Genomic DNA, 22,635 nt, shown 5'->3' with positions numbered 1-22,635 from the left:
ACAACAATTCATCATCCATTGTCTTATACCTTATCCTAGAAAAATTTTGCATCCCTAAAGATGATTTACAAAATTACCCCTTGTCTCCAAAAGTCTCCAAAAGCCAACTAATAAAAAAAACTTTATTTTAAAATTTGGGGACTAGAGTGTAAAAAATAGCTCAATATCCCCTCATCCCTCCATGAGCTTCTTAAGGAATCCTGTTAAAACTGTAGTTGAAGATGGTGTATATACTCCTGAGACCAACAAGATCAATCAAAATAATATTGATGTTTTAACCGCCCCAACTTTGGAAGATACTCATTCTAGGTGCCATATAGATTGGATTTATATTCTAAGATGTGAGAATAAATGTATAATTATAGATGTTTCACTACCTGGCCCCTGTGGTCAGTTCCTTTTTCGTCTGCTAGCAAATTGCTTTATGCTTTTTTATATCGTCTTGTTTGTGTTTATATTTCCAACACTATTGGCTGATATTCAAAAACCCAATTGGAAGTCATCACAGGGTCTCCACTGCATAAGAAGAGTTACATATATCTCGTGCCCCCTCTATTCTTTTACTTTAAAGATCTAACAAAATTTCATATATTGGTAGTTGAACACTAATAAGCAACCCATATTTCCTTCTTAGTAGCAAAACTACTCTATTAGTGTTTGTGTCTGTTCGTCTGTCCTTTTTTTCTTTAGTATTTTATGGAAAAAAGGAAAGTCTGTTGTCCAATTTTTATCATTTCCTGAGAAATAGCCTAAAACCATAATAAAATTCATAATCTTCTCTGTATAATTATCAAAAGGGATACATCTAAAAGCTTTAATGTTTAGAATTATTTTCATTCTAACACTACTTAATTGAAGATCTAGTTGATAAATTTTCATCTGTTTAAGCAACCAACTTAGATATTTTATCGTTTCCAATAAATAAAACATTTTCATCTTTTATTTTCACTAATTTCTTTATTTATAATTATTAAATATGTAAGTTAAATTAATAAGTTTTTTTGTCCATTAGACTGAAGATGGTGCCATGTTCACTAAAATAATTTTCAAAATAAATCCAAAAAAAAAGACTCCAGTGAATTTATTACTAAAAATATGCTTTCAATGGACTAGAACCTAAACTTAATTCAATTTATATAAAAAAAACTAGACCAATACAAGATTATTATCCCCAACTTACAAGACACAAGAACACTGAAAAACCATATAAATTGATCACTAAGGAAATGTATTAATTCACATTAATAAACCATCCTCCTGTTGTATAAAGTAGTAAGCGTTTTTTTGTCTGTCCCGAAAGATCTTGCTAACCGCTGAACTGATATTGTTCTCCTTTACAGTGAAGCTTCTTATAGGTCCTGGGAAGGTTTAAACTATTTTTAGGGAGGGAGTCTTCACCCCCTCCCCTCCAAAACAAATTTATTTTACTCTTTTGAAACTCAAATTCAAAATGGGATGAGGTCGACTTTTCCCTCTCCCACCTTAAGTGCTCCTAGAGGCTTCTAGGGGCGTAGCCGCTAGTAACTCATTTAGCAGTCAGTCAGTCGGTCATAACTACATATAGGAGTTGCTTTACCATTTCAGATAAATAGAATTTGTGAAACTCTTTTTACAATGTAATGTTTTAGTTTTTATAAATTACTTTTAGTATTAGGTAGTATAAAAAAGTCAATAATTTATATATTGACCTGAAATGGCATTTGATAGTGTTTCCCATTTCCTCTATTGTCTAAAAGAAAAAAGTATTCATATTCATGCTCTAATCTCCATTGGATGTAAAAATTTTGACTGACTGCTCATCCCTGCATATTTTGCAGTTTCTCGGCTGCTGGTAAAGATAACAATGTCTTTTCTTGAAAAACAGGAATTAATACGAATATTTTTTTCTTTACATGTGAATTATAAGTATTACAAATGTAGGTACCGACGACATTTACACCAAACAGTTTACTTGTTCATCATACTGCCCTAACACCGGTTCCAATTCAAAAGGTATAGCACATTCTATTTTATGTAAAACTAGCGGCTACGCTCCTAGAGGCCTCTGGGGGCACTTGAGGAGGGGTGAGTTGAATTCGATAACCCAATTTTCTAATTTTACATTTAGGAAGTAAAAAAAAATTATGAGGGGGGGGGGGATTTTGGGGGGTGGGTAGTCGACCCCCCCCTCCTGCCTCAATTTTTATTTTAGTTTTAAAGAAAGAATAAAAAATGACAGGGGTATTTTTTTCTAGAGGCGATTTCTCCGGGGAGGGTGGTATTACCATCCTCCAAAATAGTTATAAACCTTCCAAACTCATATGAGAAGTTACCCTGTAAAGGAGAACCGTATCGGTTCAGCGGTTAGCGAGGTCCTTCGGTATAAACAAACAAACAGACGGACATCGTTCTACTTTGAATTATAGATGTAAAATTATAGCATAATCATTTCCCTCAACATACCTAGCGAGTATTTTAAAGATAGGATGGTTTTTAACCCCCCCCCCCCCCCCCCCCTGCTGAAGACATTAACCTGCGGGACCTACACATATGGTGCCCTAACCCTGTTGAAATATTATTTACCTAGTATAACCTAACATAACCAAAAGTAAAACTCAATGCAATTACCTATCCCCCTCATTTTGCAAAAGTAAAGAATCTCGCTAACCGCTGAACCGAAATGGTTCCCCTTTACAATGCTCTCCCAAAAATTGCGTATGGGGAGAAAGTCGATAAAAAAATCTACATGTGAAGTCATAAAAATGAGGGAGATGAGAGGAGAAGTGGGAAAGTAAACCCCTAAAAAAGAGATGGATAATAGGGCGGGTTCATATCGGAATTAGACAAAGAGGGGATGTGCAACAGATAAAACTAACTTAAAAAAAATTTCTGACCGAAAAAGAATTTTAAAAAACTGATATTTAGAATGCAATCACTTAAAAATGTATTTCATTAATAAAAAAATATGCAAAGACGACATTCAAGTCATCTCAGTTTCTATTAGTGCTAGAGGGCCAAATATTTTTGTGTATTTCCCCAGTTATATAATAAATTTCCGACTATAAGTCAGTCAAAGTCATATTTTGCTTCCTTACCCTTTATTTACCAACCGTTTACCAACAACCAGACATAAAATTGTATAGCTATTTGTCAATGATAGTAAAAAATTATTGAATGAGAATGATGGCTTCATGGGGCTCCCAGGAAAGAGGGGTAGAATCAGGGACTTTTGTCCGTTGAAAAATATCTCATTCCTAGCCTTAGAAATGACTAAAAAACCACCATTATTAAAGATTTATTGAGAATTGTCCAATTTGTAGAGTTTTTTTTGAGAGTTTCTCAGGCTAGGAACGAGATATTTTAAAACGGTCAAGAGTTCCTGATTCTACTCCTCAATGCCTTTTCTGTGAGCACCATGAAGCCATAGTTCTGATTCAATAAATTTTCGATACAATTGAACGTCTGGTCGTCAGCGGTTTTAAGACTTAGGATACATTTTAAATCATCCAGAAATGTATTATACTCATAAAAATCGTTTGCAGATCCCCGCTTTGGTCTCAGAGAATAAAATGCCCTCCTCCCTAAAAAAAAAAAATGTTATTTTCCTAGGTTCGGACAAGTCCCCGGTCCTGGTTTAATTTTTATGCCCAGGAACAAAGACAGCAGCAACAAGAACAAATAAATTCATCATCAGAATTGAGTCATAACCAGGCTTCCAACAGGTAAGGACTATAAACGCGTAAGCTAGTTGTCAGAGAGTTGAGGATTTTCAGGTTTCGACTCTAATGTGGAAGGGATGAGTTTAGGGAAAATAAAAAGTCACCATTTTAATTTTTTGGAGCCTAAAAACTGTATTGTTGGGATAGGAAAAATTCGTCTGAAGAAAAACCTGCTAATGGAAAGAAAACTAAGTTTCAGGTTTCGTCGTATTTTAACAGAAGCTTTTCTCCTATTTCTAGCCTCTGCGGGGTTTCTTTTCCTGCGGGGCATATTTTCTAACCCTGCGAGACAATCATTAACATTTACTTAACCTAACCTAAAATAACCTTTCAAAGGCCACTGTGATAATAATATATGATGAAACCCGTAACTTCGTTTTCTTTCCATGACCCAAAGATTTCTTCTACCAACGAACATCCAGTATATAATTTACTTGTTCCGTTGGTCTGTCAGTTAAGCTATAAAAATATTAGTATTAAAACATGTTGTATCATATCTTGTCTTCAAGGTTTCGTGATTTAATTTTTTTTAAATTCTTACATTTTATGTAGTTACTTATCCATTTTTTAAATAAAAGGTACACTGAAGATCATCTAAAGCACAACGAAGTACCACAAAAGTACAACAAAAATCCACCAAAGTTCAATGAAGTACTGCAGAAGTACACAAATGTACAGGAGAGGTACAAAGAAGACAATCCTCATCATTCTGATAAACAATATTTGGTGAGTTCAATTGCTATTTATCGCCACGTATTGTAGACAACTTTCCTCGGATATTAAAATTGAAAATTACTTTTTATTTCTCCCCCCCCCCTTCTTACCCACGTCCCTTCAACTACAAAAAAAAACAATTTTTACGCCGACTCTACGCCAACAACATATTTCATTTTCAGCAACTTCAAATGGAATTAATTGGCTGAATAACAGATTCTGATCATTACATTTACTTAATATGACAGAAAATGTATAAATCATATTATATTAACAAATCTTTAATAACCCTTATATACAGTAACAATTATGCATGTCTGTCTGTACAGAAGGATTTCACTAACCACTGAATCGATATGTTTCTCCTTTTCAGTGTAGCATTATAAACATAATTCCTGGCAATGTTTATTACTTTTTTTCGGGAGGGGGGAGTGGTATGAGAGGATTCCATCACCCTCCCAAGAAAAAGTAATAAACATTGCCAGGACCTATGTATAAAAACCCAAACAAATAGATAGTTTTGTATTCAAAAATATTTTTCGTGCGGCAAGTCAAGTGGCTTTAATTTAGAAGCTAAGCCGCCAAAAAAAAGCCGCTTTAAAAGTAACTGCTAAAAATAAAGTATATTTTTGTAAATTAAGAAACCAGAAAATGGAAAGAAATTTGATAGAAAGTTGTCTAAAGCTGAAATAGAAGAAATAGAGGTATCCTATAGTATAAAGTAGTAAGTTTTTTTGTCGGAAGCTAAATATCTCAGAAAGTGGTTGTTTTACTCGGTTGTACTTTTCACAGATTCTTTATTAATGTCTTGGTGTGGTTTTATAATATTTTCTTGACCTCTTCACCCTCCCTAGAGGCTGGGGGCGAAGCAACTAGTTTAACACATAATTGATTCATAATTTAAAGACTCATATTATCCCAAAAGTTTGGTGCGTTTTTTTTTTCTAGCCTGGCGTTCCTTGTTCATTAATGCAGGTTCTTGGCTATTTCATATAATTTATTTTATATAATGAGTTTCAATTTGTGTTTTGTTAACAATGTACAAGGACGAAAAACATTCCTGATGATGAGGGCAATTTTGCCCTTGAAACGTTGAATGAATTTAAAAGTCTGATGCTTTGAGTTTTTTTATCTGAGGATTTTACATGTTGGGTCCGTAACCATACGTCCTACATATAATTTATAGGTCTTCTTGTACCTGTTGTAACGAACGTAATTTTAAGTCTTTCGTTAGCCGATAGCAGGCAATGCTGTTTTTAAAGAACGTGTCCTAACTTTTGTGATTTTGGTTTAACCCATTCGTGACGAGCTCCCAACGTTCAAAGTTTTGATTCAATGAAATAGATTTTTTCAATAATTGATCAACATAATTAAAGAAGTAAGGTGTCAAATTAAAGAACTATTTTTGCTCATAATGGCAATCTTATTCTTTTTTTGTTGCGTTTTAGTACCTTAAAACCAAATTTTTTTTCTAACTTGAATTACTTCAAAATAAGAGGCCTACAAAAAAAACGATTGCATATCTAAATTCTATGGATCATTTTACATCTACTACTTACTAAAAGCACCGACTAGCTAGTCACAAAAAGTTAGGACACGTTTTTTGTTAGAAATATTCGATTCTGTTTTTGTGGATTTCTAAAATTTTTTTATAACAATGACAAAATTTTAATCAGACCCTGTAATACAATTTCTATAATAGAGGGGGAGGTAGGTTGTGTTAAAAATCCGTAAAAGTGTGAGTAAGCTTCCAGTCAGAAGTGATTATTAAGTCTAACTGTAATTAGGGTGAATGAACTAACCAATAAATGACAGGGGATAAAGCAACCTATTTTGAAGACAATGTTTCCCTTGTCATAACATCCACATATATTCTACATCCATTGTTATAGAACCAGTTTTACTAACTGTTGTTGGGTGTTTTTTGACCTTCTTATCAGACCCGGAAAATTTATTGTGCTTTTTTGTTATACATATTCATTCATATTATAACTAGCGGTTACGCCCCTAGAGGCCTCTAGGGACACTTAAATTGTTTCTTTTCAATCTATTTTAAAATCCGCTAATTACCAAAAATATTCTTTTCGCCGATAGATGACATTATTTATGTTTTTTAGTTAATTGCAAAAATGTCCGCAGGGCGGCGTTTTTTTTTATTTTTGCCGATTTTTCTGGGGAGGGTGGTTTTACCCTCCCTGAAAATAGCGAGATCCTTCGTTACAAACAAACAAATAGACAGACAGAAATCGTTTTACTTTATATTATAGATTATTTTTGTAACAGGGAAAAACCTATCTGAGACGGCGGATCAAAGTGAAGCCCAACTTCATGAAATCTATTCACAACAATGCCATCAAGGTAAAAAATTGTAATAATTTACTTTTTATTAAGTCTTGTTATTTAAAATTTTCTTGTATTCATTCGAAACCCCGGTTCTCATCCATACGAAAAACTATGTTTAGCATCGTATTATATCCAGTTTTCTACGAATATAAAAATATACAATCATAGGAGTAAAATCAGCCCGTGCATTGGGCATCTCAGGCAAAAAAACTGGTTTTAATCTTATAATTGTACATTTTATATCCGCGGAAAGCTGATTATAATACTATGCGAGAAATAACTATTATTTTATTTTATCTATTTGTGGATCTACAGAACTGAACGAAACCATTAAAAATGCAACTGCGGAAAGTGTCATGTGTGACGTCATAAAAATACGTCTAACTCCATCTCTTTTTTAGGGGTGTCCTTTCCTACCTCTCCTCTCATTCCTCCCTTATAAACTTATTTTATGACGTCACACATGATACTTTCCGCAGCTACATGAAAAATCTATATTTTATTTAAAACAAGGAACTGTTTATAAAGAAGGCGAAGCCGTTTATGAAGAAAATTGAATATCCCGAACATCAAGGGTCTCTGTATAAACAGGTATATTATCTGGCTTACAGGGATCACCAGCCGCGAGTAAATCAAAACTGTCGTTAGGGTGGTGATGGGTTCGAATCTTGGACATAAACTCCGTCATCACAAAAGACGTTAAAAGTTGTTATTACTACTGCTTTGTCGCTTTGGCTCAAAACAGGCGCTACTCGTTATCATACACAGTTAGGACTTCCAGATAAGTGCCGTACAATCAAAGGGATTGCTCTGTACAATTAGTGATTGGTCTGTACAAGACTACAACATAAACAATGCCGCACACAAATTTCATTCTCCGACAAAACAAATGTCGTCTTCGGAACTTATACAAAAAATTCCAAACTTTTCCACCAATGATCTTCATATTTTCACCCTTTCTTAACTCGTGCTCCATGAATGATGCAGGGAACCTTAGGGATAAGACAAAGGAAGATAAACAATATACATCCCCAAAATAACACCTTCCGAAGATAAAAAAAACTGATTGAAAAGTTTGGATACTTCTAGTTTGAACAAACCAATCAAGATCAAAGGAAAACAGTAAAAGTGTCGAACTATGACGTCAGAAAAAAATAACAATTAGCCAATGAGAGGCCGCTATATATTTTACCACAGTGAATACTGGCTTCTTATTGGTTAATTGTTAATTTTTTCTGACGTCATAGTTAGACACTTTTACTGTTTTCAGATCAAAGTATTATGCTAGCAAATATGAAATGGTGTTTATAAAACATTGGGTACCAGTTTAATTTACAGTCCAATGTCCTATCTCTCCCAATGGGGATGATAATAAATTAAGGAGGGAGGGGACATTGGACTGTTTATTACACTAGTCCTCAAAATTTTATTATAATGTTGTCTTATTCGTTGTCTTAGCAACTTTGCGTATTTTTATTGAATTCCGATAGTTTGGTTCATTAAGCTGTCCAAACGTTTCAACCATTAAATGTAACCTACAAAAGAGATCAATTTGTGTTTAACCATTGATTATGTACATCAATTTATCGGCCTTTGTCTTATCCCTTCAGATCTCTGTAAAACGAGGATGACAACATCCCTAAAAGCGAAGCTCTGAAATGGTAGTACAAACAAACATTGAAACTTGTGGAGTGTCAGAAATGAATAATCAGAATATAAATCTATAAAGTCGAAACAAAATTTTAAGTAAATGTTGAAAAGCTACTTAAATACAGAATAATGTTTAAGGACATACATACATCTTTAAGACTTAATTATAGATTAATATTGTTGCCCTAGGAATCAGTAATTAAAAAATCAGATAAATCATTATATCACATAAAAATATGCTGTTAAAAATTAAAAATCAATTTGTTCAAAATGGACATCCGGACATTCTGGTAACGATTATAGAGTTGCTACGCTTTCTAAATCCTACTACAGGAATCACCCTGCAAAGTTTTAAATCGATAGGACAATTCTAGCATTTCTAAAAAGAGCTAACCGTTACTGACGGACGGGCCTACCTTAATTATAGAAAAGCTTCGCTTTTAAAAATATATATTTTGTAGGGCGTGACCTCCCCCTCCCCGTGGTTGTTTGTGATGAAGAAACCAAATGTGGAGGCTAATTTAGTTTTTGGATCCTCCACCCCATTTCCCATGATGAAAAAGTAAGTTTTCTACTCTCTTATTATATAAAGTAGTAAGGTATTTTTGTCTGAACTTAAGATATCATTGAAAACTACTCCAGATTGCTTGTGCTTTTTCAGGGAATCTTGATATATGTTTATGGGTGGTTTTAAACAATTTTCAAGAACGCCCTCGCTCTCCTTTAGATCCTAGGGGCAAAGTAACTAGTCTATAATACAAAGTAGAACGATGTCTGTCTCTTTGTCTGTCTGTTTGTAGCGAAGGATCTCGCTAACCACTGAACCGATCGGGTTCTCCTTTACAGGGTAGCTTCTCATAGGTCTCGGGAAGGTTTATATTTTCTTGGGGGGTGGGACACCCCCAACCCCCACAAAAAAAATTTTTTCTTTTTAAAACTAAAATCAAAACAGTGGGGTCGACTACCCCCCCCCCCCCACCAAAAAAAAAATATATTTCCCTCTCTCCAAAAAAAAATTTTTTATTTAATTTTTCTTTTAAATCTAAAATACGAAACCTTTAAACTACTGAACCTATTAAGTTTTCCATTTTAGGAATGCCTCATATAGGCCCTTGGATAGTTTTATGCTTTTTTTATTTTTACAAAAAGTCTGTTATGGTTTTAAATTACTTATCTGCTTCAATAATATGCTTCCAGCGGTTATAAATCGGTTTCAAAGCCAAACCAGAAATATCTATTAGATTTTGTTTCCCTCTATATATACAATGAAAAAAAAAATAGAAAAATGTTTGACATTTTTATAAAATAAAATTTTTTAAGGTTTGAAATGCTAAGATCTGGGTCAATAGAGCAGGCGAGGGGTAGAAAAAAAGAAATAATAAATCCAAAGAATGATTCACTGCCAAAGCACGAAGAAACTCAAATAAGAAATATAGCATCTACAATAACAACGCAATCACCTATTTATACAACTTTAAAGGTAAAGAATTCCAATGATGTTAAACTAAATTAACCCTTATTTAGATTAAGATTAGTGGTTGAAAAGTTTATACGTTACTAGTTAAACTAACCTATCACAATTTAAAACATTTAATGTTAAATTAATGTACATCGCAATCTATAATACAGAAAATTACTTTTTTTGTAGATTACAATTAGTGGCTGAAACGTTTGAAACTTGAGCCTTATAGATGTGTGGTCAAGCCACATATATAAGTAGGAAAACAAGGATGGCAACATCTATAAAAGCGAAGCTTTGAAATGGTAGGACAAATGAACATTAAAACTTATAGAGTTTCAGAACTGAATAATCAGAATATAAATGTATAAAATTGTAATTAAATTTTAAACTGCTTGATACAGGATAATGTTTATGTTTAACTTACATTTTTAGGACTTGGTTATAGAGATGCTTCGCTTATAATATTGTACTTTGTTGTCCTAGGAACCAGTATACCAAAAATCAGATCAATCGGATAATTAGATCACATAAAAATTAGTTTTTAAAAAAGTTAAAAAATCAACATGTTTAAAATGGACGTACTGACATTTTGATAATGATTATAGAGTTACTACGCTTTTTAAATTGTACCTAACTACTACAGGGATCACCATGCAAAGTTTGAAATCGATAGGACAATTCTAACATGCCTAAATTAATGAAAAAAGCTATCCGTCTCGGACGTACAGACGGACGGACAGACCTCAATTATAGAAAAGCTTCGCTTTTAAAAATGGTTTGCGGGAAGGAGTATTTTTTTCCGGAATAGATTACTTTGAGGATTGGGTATATTGGTCTAGTGGTTAATTAAAGAGACATACAGACATCCAGTTACTTTAATATATAGGAATTTTACTTTAGGCTCTGCAGGAAAAGTTTCCGTCAATACTCCTGGAACCATTCCAGAAATCCATTTAACAACCATTTAAAGACAGGTATAAATCTAATGTTAACAAGCAACGACGGGGGGGGGGTGTAAAGCTATATGCACCCCCCAACCACGGAAGAAAACAACATATTTTTATAAATACATTACCCCCCCCCCCCCTCCCTTACTTACCAAACCTTTGTAAACTCTTATTTTACCACTTCCACCCCCCCCCCCCCCCATAAAAAAATATAATTTAAAAAGCAAAATTAGTAAAAGTAAAATTAGTTCATTAGCAGCGCCAAAAAAAATAATTTTTCAAAGCTAAAGTTAAACTTAAACTTAATCAGGATATAAATTTTTTTGTTTTAAAACTTTTTTGGCATTTTGCCTCACTAAAATAGTGAGGCAAAATTAATATTTTTTTTCAGAATTCACCTCAGGTTTCGAAGATTTAGATTTTATTTTTGTAGATTTTTTGCTCTTTAAAAAACAATGTTAATTTTAGATACAGAACAGAAAAAAGCAGCACCATATAGTAGAATGGTGTCCATAGTAGCCTTAGCATGAATGGAATAATTATTTTTAAAGTCAAAAGAAGTGTTTTTGAACTTTCGTTTTCATATGATATAATTTCTTTTTAAGATATTTTTTTTATGGTTGAAATTTTCTAATAAACAATTTTAATCAGGATGTCTGTTAGTTTTTCTTCTGTCTGTTTGTACCGAATGATCTTCTTTTCAATGTAGCTTTTCATAGGTACTTATTTTGTGGGATAGGACCAACACCCTATCAAGAGAAATCATGACTAGAAAAAATTAAATCCCTGCCAACCCCCCCCCCCCCAAAAAAAAAAGATAATAATTTTTTTTAATTATTGATTTATATAATTTCAGATACAGAAAAAAGTAGCAACCACCCATATCCATATTTCAAGATGAACCTGGACGGCTATTGACATCTTTCTTCGGACATAAAAATGAAAATTATCATAATAAAACCAGTTTTGTTAGCCCCGAGAGGACTAATGGCCCAGGCTAACAAAACTGGTTTTAATTTTATGATTATTATTTTAATATACGTGGAAAATTGTCTGTAATACGTTGTTGCAATACATTAATTTTGAGAATCATATATTTAGGGATCTTAATTGATAAGACAATTGTCAACAAATTGTAATGCTCCAACTATTATAAATAAAATCAATCCTTGTGTAAATAAAGACTATTGATGTGAAAAGTTTTCAACTGTAGATATTTATTATATTCTATCTAACCCTAAATAATATTTACTAAATGTGATTTTTTTTATTGTTTAATTTTTTCTTGTTATGACCGTATATGATTTTTTTGTTTTGTTAAAAACGAAGCTTTTCTAAAGTTTGGGTAGGTCTGTCCGTCCGTCTGTAATGGATAGTTCTATAATTAATTTAGGCATGTTAGTATTGTCCTATCGTTTTCAAAATAGCCATGATGATTCCTGTAAAAATCAGGTAAAATATAGAAAACATAGCAATTTTTTAATCATTAGCAAATGGTCAGTACGTTATAAATATTGATTTTAAAGCTTTTAAAGAAAAATTTATGGTATTTTTTCATATTCAGTTGACTTTTTTTGATTAATTTATGAGGCGATTGGACATAATGTTGTAAGCGAAGTATCTGTAAAATGTAAGTATTTATGTATTTAGCCCCATATACATGGAATATTAGTTCAAACTACTGTTGATTATCAAATGCCTTGTTACTTATTTCACGTTCGTCTGTCGGACAATATATTTTAGTGAGCTTTGCTTTGTTTATTTTTGTACCTACACTATTTTGGTCTTCCCATACACTATGCTTATTCTTAAGATGTATATTTTTGTTAATTATAATATATAATAAATTATATATTGAACACTTTAAGTTATCTATTTTTTGTAGCGTAGCTACTCTATATTTTAAAATATTCGTCTGTTTCTCTTAAGCGCCCTAGAGACCTCTAGGGGCGTAGCCGCTAGTAGCTTACAAAGCAAAGAAATTTATTAAACAAATCATTATTTAAACTTTCAGAGGCAGTATTATTTGTCTTTGTACTTTTCAAAATTGTGTATCTTCACGGACCACTAGCTATCTGTCACTGCAGACTGTAGTGTGCTTAGCAGGTATCTTAAAGGGCGAATATAGGTTCGATATGATATGAGCTTATATGAAAGGTGCCATTTCATACTTTTAGAATATCTATGCCAAATTTAAAAATTCAAAAATATCCTTAAGTAGATTTTGCAATTTTCTGTTTCAATTGAACATATGATAAATGAGATTGACGACAAACGGTTTATTTTAGCCCTTTACAAGACTTTTTTTTGACTATTTTGTTTAAGTTTGATTGACTATTACAATGGCACGCATCTTAAATGATAATTCAAATGTTTATTATTTTAGATTATATACTCTTTAATTCAATTTTTAAAAAGCTTACAAATAATTTGCGTAAAAGTGCGCCAATAGTTTTGACTAGGGTAAATAATACGTCTTAAAGTTTATTTTCTATACAAAGATCATTGGTTAATTCTGGAAAATATAAAAACCCTCATGTACGCAATTTTAACACACACACACGAACCTTAAAAAAACAGGGATTTGAAATCATTCTTCCTCCAAGAAAATTTTATCGATTATTTTTTTTTACTTTTTACATTATTTGATGTTTTTTTAAAATTTAAAATATTTTACTTTATATAATTTGTATGAAGGTAGAAGATGGGTATATTTACCCCTGATTAATTGGTTTCCACGTTATTACGACTATCCTTTAACGAAAGCTTTTTAAGTCAACCTTGCTACGAAGCCTTGTGTGATGCTAGGGTGTTTGAGTTCTTAGGGAACCACACTAATTACATAATATTATCTTGAGATGGACAGGTTTTAAGCTATAAAAGCTATAAACAGACTTATACAATTAGATATGTCAATATCTTTAAGTTATTTATAATCTATATAATGTCACCTTTGAAATAAGCTCATATTATATCAAACCTATATTCGCCCTTTAAGGGATAAGATAACAGGCAATAAATTGATTTTAATCCCTAACGATGAGAAACAATAATGACCCTTCCTTAGTTTAAAAATATAGTTTTAACTGTTTTTGTTTGAACCAACCAATCAAGATTTAATAAAGTACTCAAAGTTGTTGATTTAACCAATAAGATGTCATGTTTTTAAATCTTTGGGTACCAGTAAAATTTCTAGTCCAATGTCCTCTACCTCCCTTGTTTACAGATTTACAAATTTTTGTCATTAAAAAATCAACGTTTTTTTTATGAAATCATATATTTTAATAAGAAAACATATTACATATACATAATTTATTATTATTCTTAAATACATAATTTGCATTGAGTTTTTTTTTAATGGTAGTAAAAATAGTTATTTATCGCCTCGTGTTATAGACAGCTTCCCGCGGATATTATATAAAATCATAAAATTAACCAGTTTTTTTAGCTCCGAGGGGCCGAAGGCCCTGGCCAACAAAACTGGAATCAATTTAATGGTATTTTCTTATTCGTGGAAATTTGTCTGTAATACGATGCGATACATGATTTTTCAGCATGACGAAGAATCAAAAATTAATCTGTTTCGAAGCCATATTGTAAAAATTAATATCAGACTTTTAAAAAGTTTGAGAACACATGAGGTTTTGATTTTTAAATTATGTAGAAAATTTTAAATTTATATATAAAATTTTAAAATGCATGTATTATGACATATATTATTTTAACATGAAAAATTCAAACAAAATAAATAAGATATTAAGAATGAATATTGCAGCAATGGTTGTTTCTCGTTTCATCTTTGGCCTCATATTTATTATCAATCTAAAAAATGAATTTAGTATCAATATAAATTAAAAGAACTCCTTCATTTTTCTTAAGAGATTTCAAGGGATTAATTCATTGATATACATAACTAATAATGCTTAACAAAATTACCCCTTCTGCAGTTTAAAAATCGTAGTTAATAAGTTTGGGCATATTTGGTTTGAAAACAACCAACCAAAATTCAATAAAAGTACCCCTAGTTTTTAAGAAAATAAATAAGATATTATAAGACAAATAAGTTTGACCATAAAAAAAGTAATATTTTAAGAATATAATCAAGTTACTACACTAAGATACTTTTTGTTGTTAATTTTCTAGCTGGAAATAAAACGTCATTGATACATGTGACTTAGCGCTTATGAATACACACACACACGCGCGCAGAAGTATGAAAATTTTACCTAAGAGCTGAAGTCACATGAGAACAACTGCTTGATGACAGGTACAAATGGTTCAATCACACCGACAGTGGCGGACAGCTGGCGGATAGTGGCGCCGGGAGCGGCGGCCGGCTGACTAGGAGCGGCGGCGTACACGCCGGGACGACCGGGAACGGGAACAGATCTGGCTTGTTGGGTTGGCAGAGATCTTAAGTAACAAAGAATTAAATTAATTTAACACAAATTAAATTATTTTAAAATTCTGTCTTGTTTTGATTTAAATCAGAGGGGAGGGGTTACTTGTCAAATTGGGTTGCTAACATGGAACTCATTTATTGGTCTGTTCGTTCATCCAGTAGAAGGAAAGGGGATGGGGTAAAGGTGGTGGATACAAGTTACCGTTATTTTAGCAAGCTACAAGTTTCACTTTATTATAGAACATGATAATCTTGTGTAAGATCCAAGTAATAATATATATCCTTTCCCTCACATTGACTTGGTCTATTGGCTTGTCTGTCGGTAAAGCAATTATATCAATTTAATCACTCGTTTTGTAATTTTAACAAGGATGACAACATCCATAAAAGCGAAGCTCTATAATGGAAGGACAAACGGACATTAAGGCTTGTATAGTGTCTGAAGTGAATAATCAGAATATAAATGTATATAAGAGTCGAGCAAAATTGTAAGTATTTGTTGAAAAACGGCTTGATACAGGATAATGTTTATGGACATACTTACATTTTTAGGACTTGATTATAGAGTTGCTTCGATTATGATATTGAATTTTTTTGTCCCAGGAATCAGTATACCAAAAATCAGATCAATCGGATAATTAGATCACATAAAAATTTGTTGTTAAAAAAGTAAAAAATCAACATGTTTAAAATGGACGTACAGACATTCTGGTAGTGATTATAGAGTTGCTACGCTTTCTAAATTGTACCTAACTACTACAGGAATCTCCATGCAAAGTTTGAAATCGATAGGACAATTCTAACATGCCTAAATTAACGAAAAAAGCTATCCGTTACGGACGGACGTACGGACGGACCGACCCTAATTATAGAAAAGCTTCGCTTTTAAAAAAGAGTATCTAACAAGAAATAGCAAGTAAGACAAATAAAATGAATAAGACTTTAAAATATTTGGGAAGCTTTTATAGTGCCTATAAAAAATGACGTCATACAATAATAGGCCAACACACAGACTAAATTACAAATGACAGGCCATTATACATTTTGAATTGACCAATTGAAGGCCAGTAAGATGTCATTTTTACTAGGCCCTTAAAAAAGCTTCTTATTTGTATTATTTTTTTTACCTGAAAGCAGCCTCAAGCTCGCCTCTTCTGGCCTGAACAACCGCGTTAGCCTCGCTGATGACCTCAGGGTCTTGCAGGATCTGGCAGTCGTTGTCGCCAAGGTTCAACAGCTCAGTGAACAAAGTGCTCTTGGTGAGAACATTAAGTGTGTCCAAAAGTTCGCCAATGGAAGCACTTCCAGCGGCTCCGCCGTTCTGTCCAGCAAACTGATCCTTAGCAGGGTCATACAGGTAGGGGTTCTTGGAGTGGTCATAAGTGTACTTGTAGGGATCCGTGTTGGCATCAAAGGTATAGGCATAAGGATCCTTAGACACATCAAAAGTATATGCATAAGGATCTTTCTGAACGTCAAAAGTGTATGCGTAAGGATCCTTTGACACATCAAATGCATAAGCATAAGGGTCCTTAGAAACATCAAAGGTAAATGGCTTTTCTCCCTTTGAGGTGTCAAAGGTTTGAGGCCTTGCATTGGCCACACAAACAAGAGCAGAGGATACAACCACAAAGCGCAACATCTTGAGTGTAAATGATGGTTGTATTAATATCTTGTACCGTTTATATACTTTTTGATACCCAATATATACGTTCGCGCATTTTGGCTTGAATTTCTAAAAATAGCTAATGTAAACTTTTGTAAAGGTTAATTTCACTTGGACCAAAAATAATCCATAAAAGGAATAAAGCGCTATTGGAATAATAGTTTAAGAGATCTTAAGAGACACACAGACGAACACCCATCCCATATTTCATCATAAAATTGAATCTAAAGGAAAACTATTTCGCCCATATAATGATAACAGTTTTGTTTAAGAATTTTATCATTTTATTATTATTTTACAGTTTTGTTTATTTAATTGGCACAAAAGTTAGAGGCAAAATGGTTCTTCTAATATAAAAAAACATAAGTTTAGTTTTTCACTTCTTTATAAGAAAAAAAACTAGCTTAAAAGCAAAGTATATTATTTAATAGTTATTTCTCGCATCGTATTATAAACGGCTTTTTGCGGATATGGAATGTACAATTATAAGATTAAAACTAGTTTTGATCTTATAATTGTACATTTTTATATTCGTAGAAAGCTGGAAATAATACGATACTAGACATAGTTTTTTTTCGTATGGATGAGAACCGGTTCCTATCCACCTGATTCGAATAAATACAAGGAAGGTTATTATTAAGCACAACAGTTAGAGAGACCCAGACGAACGAACAAAAAGACATCGTTTCAATATGGTAAAAATTAATTGTAGATAAACTTATCTTCTGCCAATATTTTTCAAATAGACCTAATTCGTTTTTATGCGACTTTGAGATCGATACAATGTGTTCTTCGTTCAGAATTTTAAGGCTCTATAGAAAAGACAGAAAATTATCCATTTTTAATTAAGGGGGAAAAAGGACGTGAAATCGAGAATATAGCTCAAGACCATCACTTATTTATATTATAAGGTGTGTCGAAAAAAAAATAATTCGGACCAACCCTTTCCGAGATCTTTAGCTTCAGATAAAGAAAAAAAATTTCGTTATAAGATTTTTACATAAATAAAAAACTGCTAAAAATAAAATTAAAATTTAACTGTTTTAAAAGGTAACAAGGCACATTATGTAAGCCCCTAAAAGTGGTACCATACTCACAGCTCACCACACGATAGAAAGTTTTTTGGTAGCGAAGCTACTCTACAATTCACAATGTCCGTCCTCCGTCTATTCTTAAGAGACACATTGGGGGAATCGTGATTTTCTCGGCTCCCATGAAAGATAGAATGCTGAAACTTTTTTGTCAACAATAACATCACCAAGAAGAATAATCAACTATAAATCATCTATTGCGTTTGGTCTGCTTTTAGCAGGTTTTTGTCTATTCTTTTATTGTTTAAATTTTTCCTCATATCTTTGGTGTTTATATTCCGATTTTAAATTTTTTCGATAGGGATATCAAAATTGAATTTCCCGTCGTTTAAAGAAAACATCCATTGCAGTCGGACTGCTTTTAAAGATGTTTTTGGCTATTTTTATATTTTTCACATTTTCCCAAATATCATTAGTGTCTAAAGATAGATTTTCAAAAATGTTGTAGTTAAGAATGTCAAAATAAAATCTCACGTCACTTTAAAAAACATCCATGGCGGCCGAATTACTCTTTAGCCGAGGTGGATTCTTAAAAAACTATTTGGCTCACTAAAATCAGTGAGGCTTGCTAAAAAATTTTTTTTTAAATCTACAAAAAATAAATAAGATCATAAAAAGGTTATTAAAATAAGATTTGTTTAATTTTAGTAGATTTTTTTATGTGATTTTAGAGGATTTTTCACAACAATTTTCAACGATCATCACTGGTTTTGGTGAGCCAGTGAGCCAGAAAGTTTTTTTAAGAATCCACCTCAGTTTTTTCTTTTTTCTCTATTTTTCACATTTTTCCCAATAAATTTTATTTGGTTCGATTTTAAAGCATTTTGTGGATGAAAGCATCAAAATTAATTTTTCTATTGTTCTGAGCATCCAGTATGTAATTCAATTTGACCGTCGGTCTGTCAGACATCATTTCATATAATAAAAAATGAGATTTCGTGCATTTTCTCCAAAATATCTTGATTTTAACAAATACTCTTTTAATCTACTGGTACGTATTCCCATCAGCGCTTTTTTTGCGCTTCGCTACTTATGGATCTTGTCATCCTTGTTTTATTATTACCATGGGATGGTAAGGGGGGTAAAATGTAAGTCTATGTATTTTGTAACGCTTTCATATTCAAAGTACGCTCTTGTTCGTATTTTTTTTTGGTTCCAGTAACGGAAACTGATTAATATCCGGTGGATTAGAACCTGTTCTCAGCAATACTAAAAAAATCATGTATAGCACCGAATTACAGGCAATTTTCCACGAATATTATAATAAAAATCATAACAGTCATTTTACTCCGGGCATTCCGGCCCTCAGGGCAACAAAACCAGTTTAGGAACACAGTAATAGTGTCTGACTGATTATGACGTAACAAAAAAAAATTAGCCAATGAGAGGCCACTATAAATTTTACCCTTGCATTGGTCAATAACGGCCTCTCATTGGCTAATTTTTTTTGTTACGTCATAATCTGTCAGACACTATTACTGTGTTCCAAGTTTAGTCCTTCAGTCTGTCCTTTTGTCTGTCCTTCTGTCTGTCCTTCTGTCTGTCCTTCTGTCTGACTTTCTATCTGTCCTTCTGTCTGTACTTCTGTCTGTCCTTTTACCTGTCTTTATGTATGTCTTATGTCCGTCCATCAGTCTGTGCTTCTGTCTGTCCTTATGTTGTCCTTCTGTCTGTCCTTTAATCTGTCCTTCTGTATGTCTTTCTGTCTGTCTTTCTGCCTGTCTTTCTATCTGTCTTTTTGTCTGTGTGTCTGTCTTTCTGTCTGTATTTCTGTCTGTATTTTTGTCTGTCTTTTTGTCTGTCTTTCTGTCTGTCTTTCTGTATGTCTTTATGTCTGTCCTTCTGTCTGTCTTCTGTCTGTTCATCTGTCTGTCCTTCTGTCTGTCCTTCTGTTTGACCTTCTGTCTGTCCTTCTGTCTGTCCTTCTGTCTGTCTTTCTATCTGTCCTTCTGTCTGTACCTCTGAGTTTATGTCTGTCCCTCTGTCTGTCCTTCAATTTGTCCTTCTGTCTGTCCTTCTGTCTGTCCCTCTGTCTGTCCTACTGTCTGTCCTTCTGTCTGTCCTGCTGTCTATCCTTCAGTTGTCCTTCTGTCTGTCCTTCTGTCTGTTTTTCTGTCTGTCCTTCTGTCTGTTCTTCTGTCTGTCCTCCTGTCTGTCCTTCTGTCTGTCCTTCTGTCTGTCCTTCTGTCTGTCCTTCTGTCTGTCCTTCTGTCTGTCCTTCTGTCTGTCCTTCTGTTTGTCCTTCTGTCTGCTCTTCTGTCTGTCCTTCTGTCTGTGCTTCTGTCTGTCCTTCTGTCTGTGCTTTTGGTTGTCCTTCTGTCTGCTCTTCTGTCTGTCCTTCTGTCTGTCCTTTTGTCTTTCATTCTGTCTGTCTTTTTGAAAAACAAAAACTTTTTGGTGCTGCTTATGAGCATAACTGAACCTAGTAATAGTGTCTAACCTTTTTTCTTAGTGACGTAACAAAAATCGAAGGATGAGAGGGGAGGTGGGAAAGGAAACCCCTAAAAAGAGATGGATTTTTGTAACGTCACAAAAATAAAAAGTTAGACACTATGACTAGGTTCGCATAACTTGTTATTTTAATGTTCTTTATACACTTTAAACTTTAGGAGATCCCCATTTAAAAAAAAAAATGGCCTAAGGCAATCAATATATGTTAAGATACAGGGAAATAGACAGATGTTTGAAGAAAATGAAAAATTAATTGCTCATGTGAAATGTTCAGATTCGACTAGTATTTTGTTTCTTTTTCATTATTCAAAGGCTGTCGCCATATTGTCTTTAATGTTTATCTGTCCGACTGTCATATTTGTTAAGCTTCGCTTTTGATGAATAATGTCATCCTTGTTAGTTTTAAAATATCTTTCCTTGTAAAACATTATTCTGGTATCTTTAAGGGATAAGACAATAAACGATAAATTCAATTGTCAGGCTTTTAGCTTGATGCCAAAAATATATTAAGAAAAGGATGACAACATCCAGAAGTAGCAAAGTTCCAAAAATTATGGAAAGACATACGGAAAAAATTAACCATAGAGAAGTATAAATAAAATAAATCATAGAACCTTCTAAAATTTATAACGTGAAAATAAAGAAATTGATCTAGCACCCCAACCAATAAGCAAATCCGTGAAAATATGTAAAACGTGAACTTATTTAGATTCTGAAAATTTGAGCCGTCTATCAAGATGATTAAAGTCACTCAACAGATTCTGACGTCATACGATAAAATAACCAATGGGAAGCCAGCAAAAATTTTACCATTGGTCAATTACAGTGTATACTGGCTTCTCATTGGCTATTCTATCGTATGACGTCATTATCTGTTGAGGGACTTTAATCATCTCTCCATCTATCTTTAAAAGGAGTAAAAAAAATCATGAAAACTTAAAAATCTAGGATTCGAACTTATACCCCAATTGATTGACAAATCTTTCTGAAACTTATTTAATCCCTAAAAATTTCAGGTGTCTATTTAAAAGGAGCCAAAAAAATCTCATTTCTCCCAAATCGTTTCAGACGGACATATGGACTTACGAACGGACAGACAGATAGACGGACATTTAAAATCATAGAGTAGCTTCGCTACTAAAAATGTTTCAACGCATGTGATTTGTATCTGGTATTGATTTTAAAGACTTGCTTCGATTTCATATCATTTTTTTAGTTTAAATGACGACTCTAGCATGCCCAAATATTAAAGCTGTCCGTACGGACATACCATCATTATAGGGTAGCTTTGATTTTTATAAACTTGAGAATTTATGTTCTGTTTTATAGATAACATTTAAACAGGGAAGGGAGGGAACAGTGGACTTAAAAATGTACCGATCCCTCAATTATTACGATCTAATTCTGACATTTGTCCAAACAGTTCCACCAATTATTTTAATCTACATTAGAGTTAAATTTGCCATAATTAGGGGGTATGTACTAATTTATCGTCTATTGACCCATCCCTCTAAATTCCTGCTTTATAAGATTAATAACATAAATTTAACATGTTAAAAATCAGAGTATTTAAACATGGATGGTCAGACAAGAATAACTCTGCCCAAAAAACTTTAAAAAGAAAAGCCCTCTTTGCCTCTTTTGATTGTGGTGTCTTGCCCGAATGGTATTAGGTCAATCAACAGACAACAAACCCTTTGATAGCACAACCTTTGTCTGGAAATTCTAACTGTCCATGGTAATAAGTTGAGCCTAATTATGTGTTAAGGCATTCCCCCCACTCTTACTTTTGATGCATGGCGTCTAACATTTCAGCAGTGGATACCACTTTTAACAACTCTAGTATGACACGGTGTGATCCAAACTCAAATCTGATACCCCACAGCATGCCATTGTTACAAATATGCTAACGCCGTGGGTCACAATATATACCTATCTATATATGCCTGTATGAAAACATTTAGTAATGGCATGATCACTAGAAAACATGTGTATTCAAGCATACGTAAAACCATCTTAACGACGCTGAAAAAAAGGTTGAAATTCTTCTCAAGACAAATGTGAACTAAAAACTTTAAAGGCTTTAGCATTTTGGAGATATTGTTGGACTAACGATTACACAACTATTTTTTCATGCCAAAAACATAATTTGATATATTGACCAAGGCTTAACCCTCCCAAAATACATCGCCTAAGGAAAAAATCAACTCC

The 22,635-nt window shown here is 33.0% G+C and overlaps 2 protein-coding genes across 2 annotated transcripts; one reads left to right on the top strand and one right to left on the bottom strand.

Annotated features, from left to right (window-relative positions):
- Positions 1-181: 181 nt before the first annotated feature.
- On the top strand, positions 182-12,675 carry LOC145305340 (uncharacterized). Its single transcript, XM_080146957.1, has 12 exons — positions 182-309; positions 1,151-1,224; positions 1,922-1,992; positions 3,589-3,701; positions 4,277-4,424; positions 5,054-5,116; positions 6,696-6,770; positions 7,269-7,346; positions 8,867-8,967; positions 9,726-9,885; positions 10,768-10,841; positions 11,671-12,675. The coding sequence occupies exons 1-11, from the start codon at positions 182-184 to the stop codon at positions 10,822-10,824; spliced, it is 1,068 nt and encodes a 355-aa protein (XP_080003083.1). The 3' UTR covers positions 10,825-10,841; positions 11,671-12,675.
- Positions 12,676-14,072: 1,397 nt separating this feature from the next.
- LOC145306480 (uncharacterized) lies at positions 14,073-16,887 on the bottom strand. The gene is made up of 3 exons (XM_080148598.1): positions 16,344-16,887; positions 15,041-15,227; positions 14,073-14,636 (listed from the first exon to the last, which is right to left on the bottom strand). Exons 1-2 carry the CDS (start codon positions 16,856-16,858, stop codon positions 15,041-15,043), a joined length of 702 nt encoding a protein of 233 aa, XP_080004724.1. The 5' UTR covers positions 16,859-16,887; the 3' UTR covers positions 14,073-14,636.
- Between the last annotated feature and the right edge of the window lie 5,748 nt (positions 16,888-22,635).

This window comes from Acartia tonsa, chromosome 14 (assembly GCF_053477335.1).
Source record: "Acartia tonsa isolate MP-2025a chromosome 14, ASM5347733v1, whole genome shotgun sequence".
Taxonomy (NCBI): Eukaryota; Metazoa; Arthropoda; class Copepoda; order Calanoida; family Acartiidae; genus Acartia; species Acartia tonsa.
Note: the sequence above shows the minus strand (reverse complement) of the source record. Positions and strands in the feature narration are given on the sequence as shown.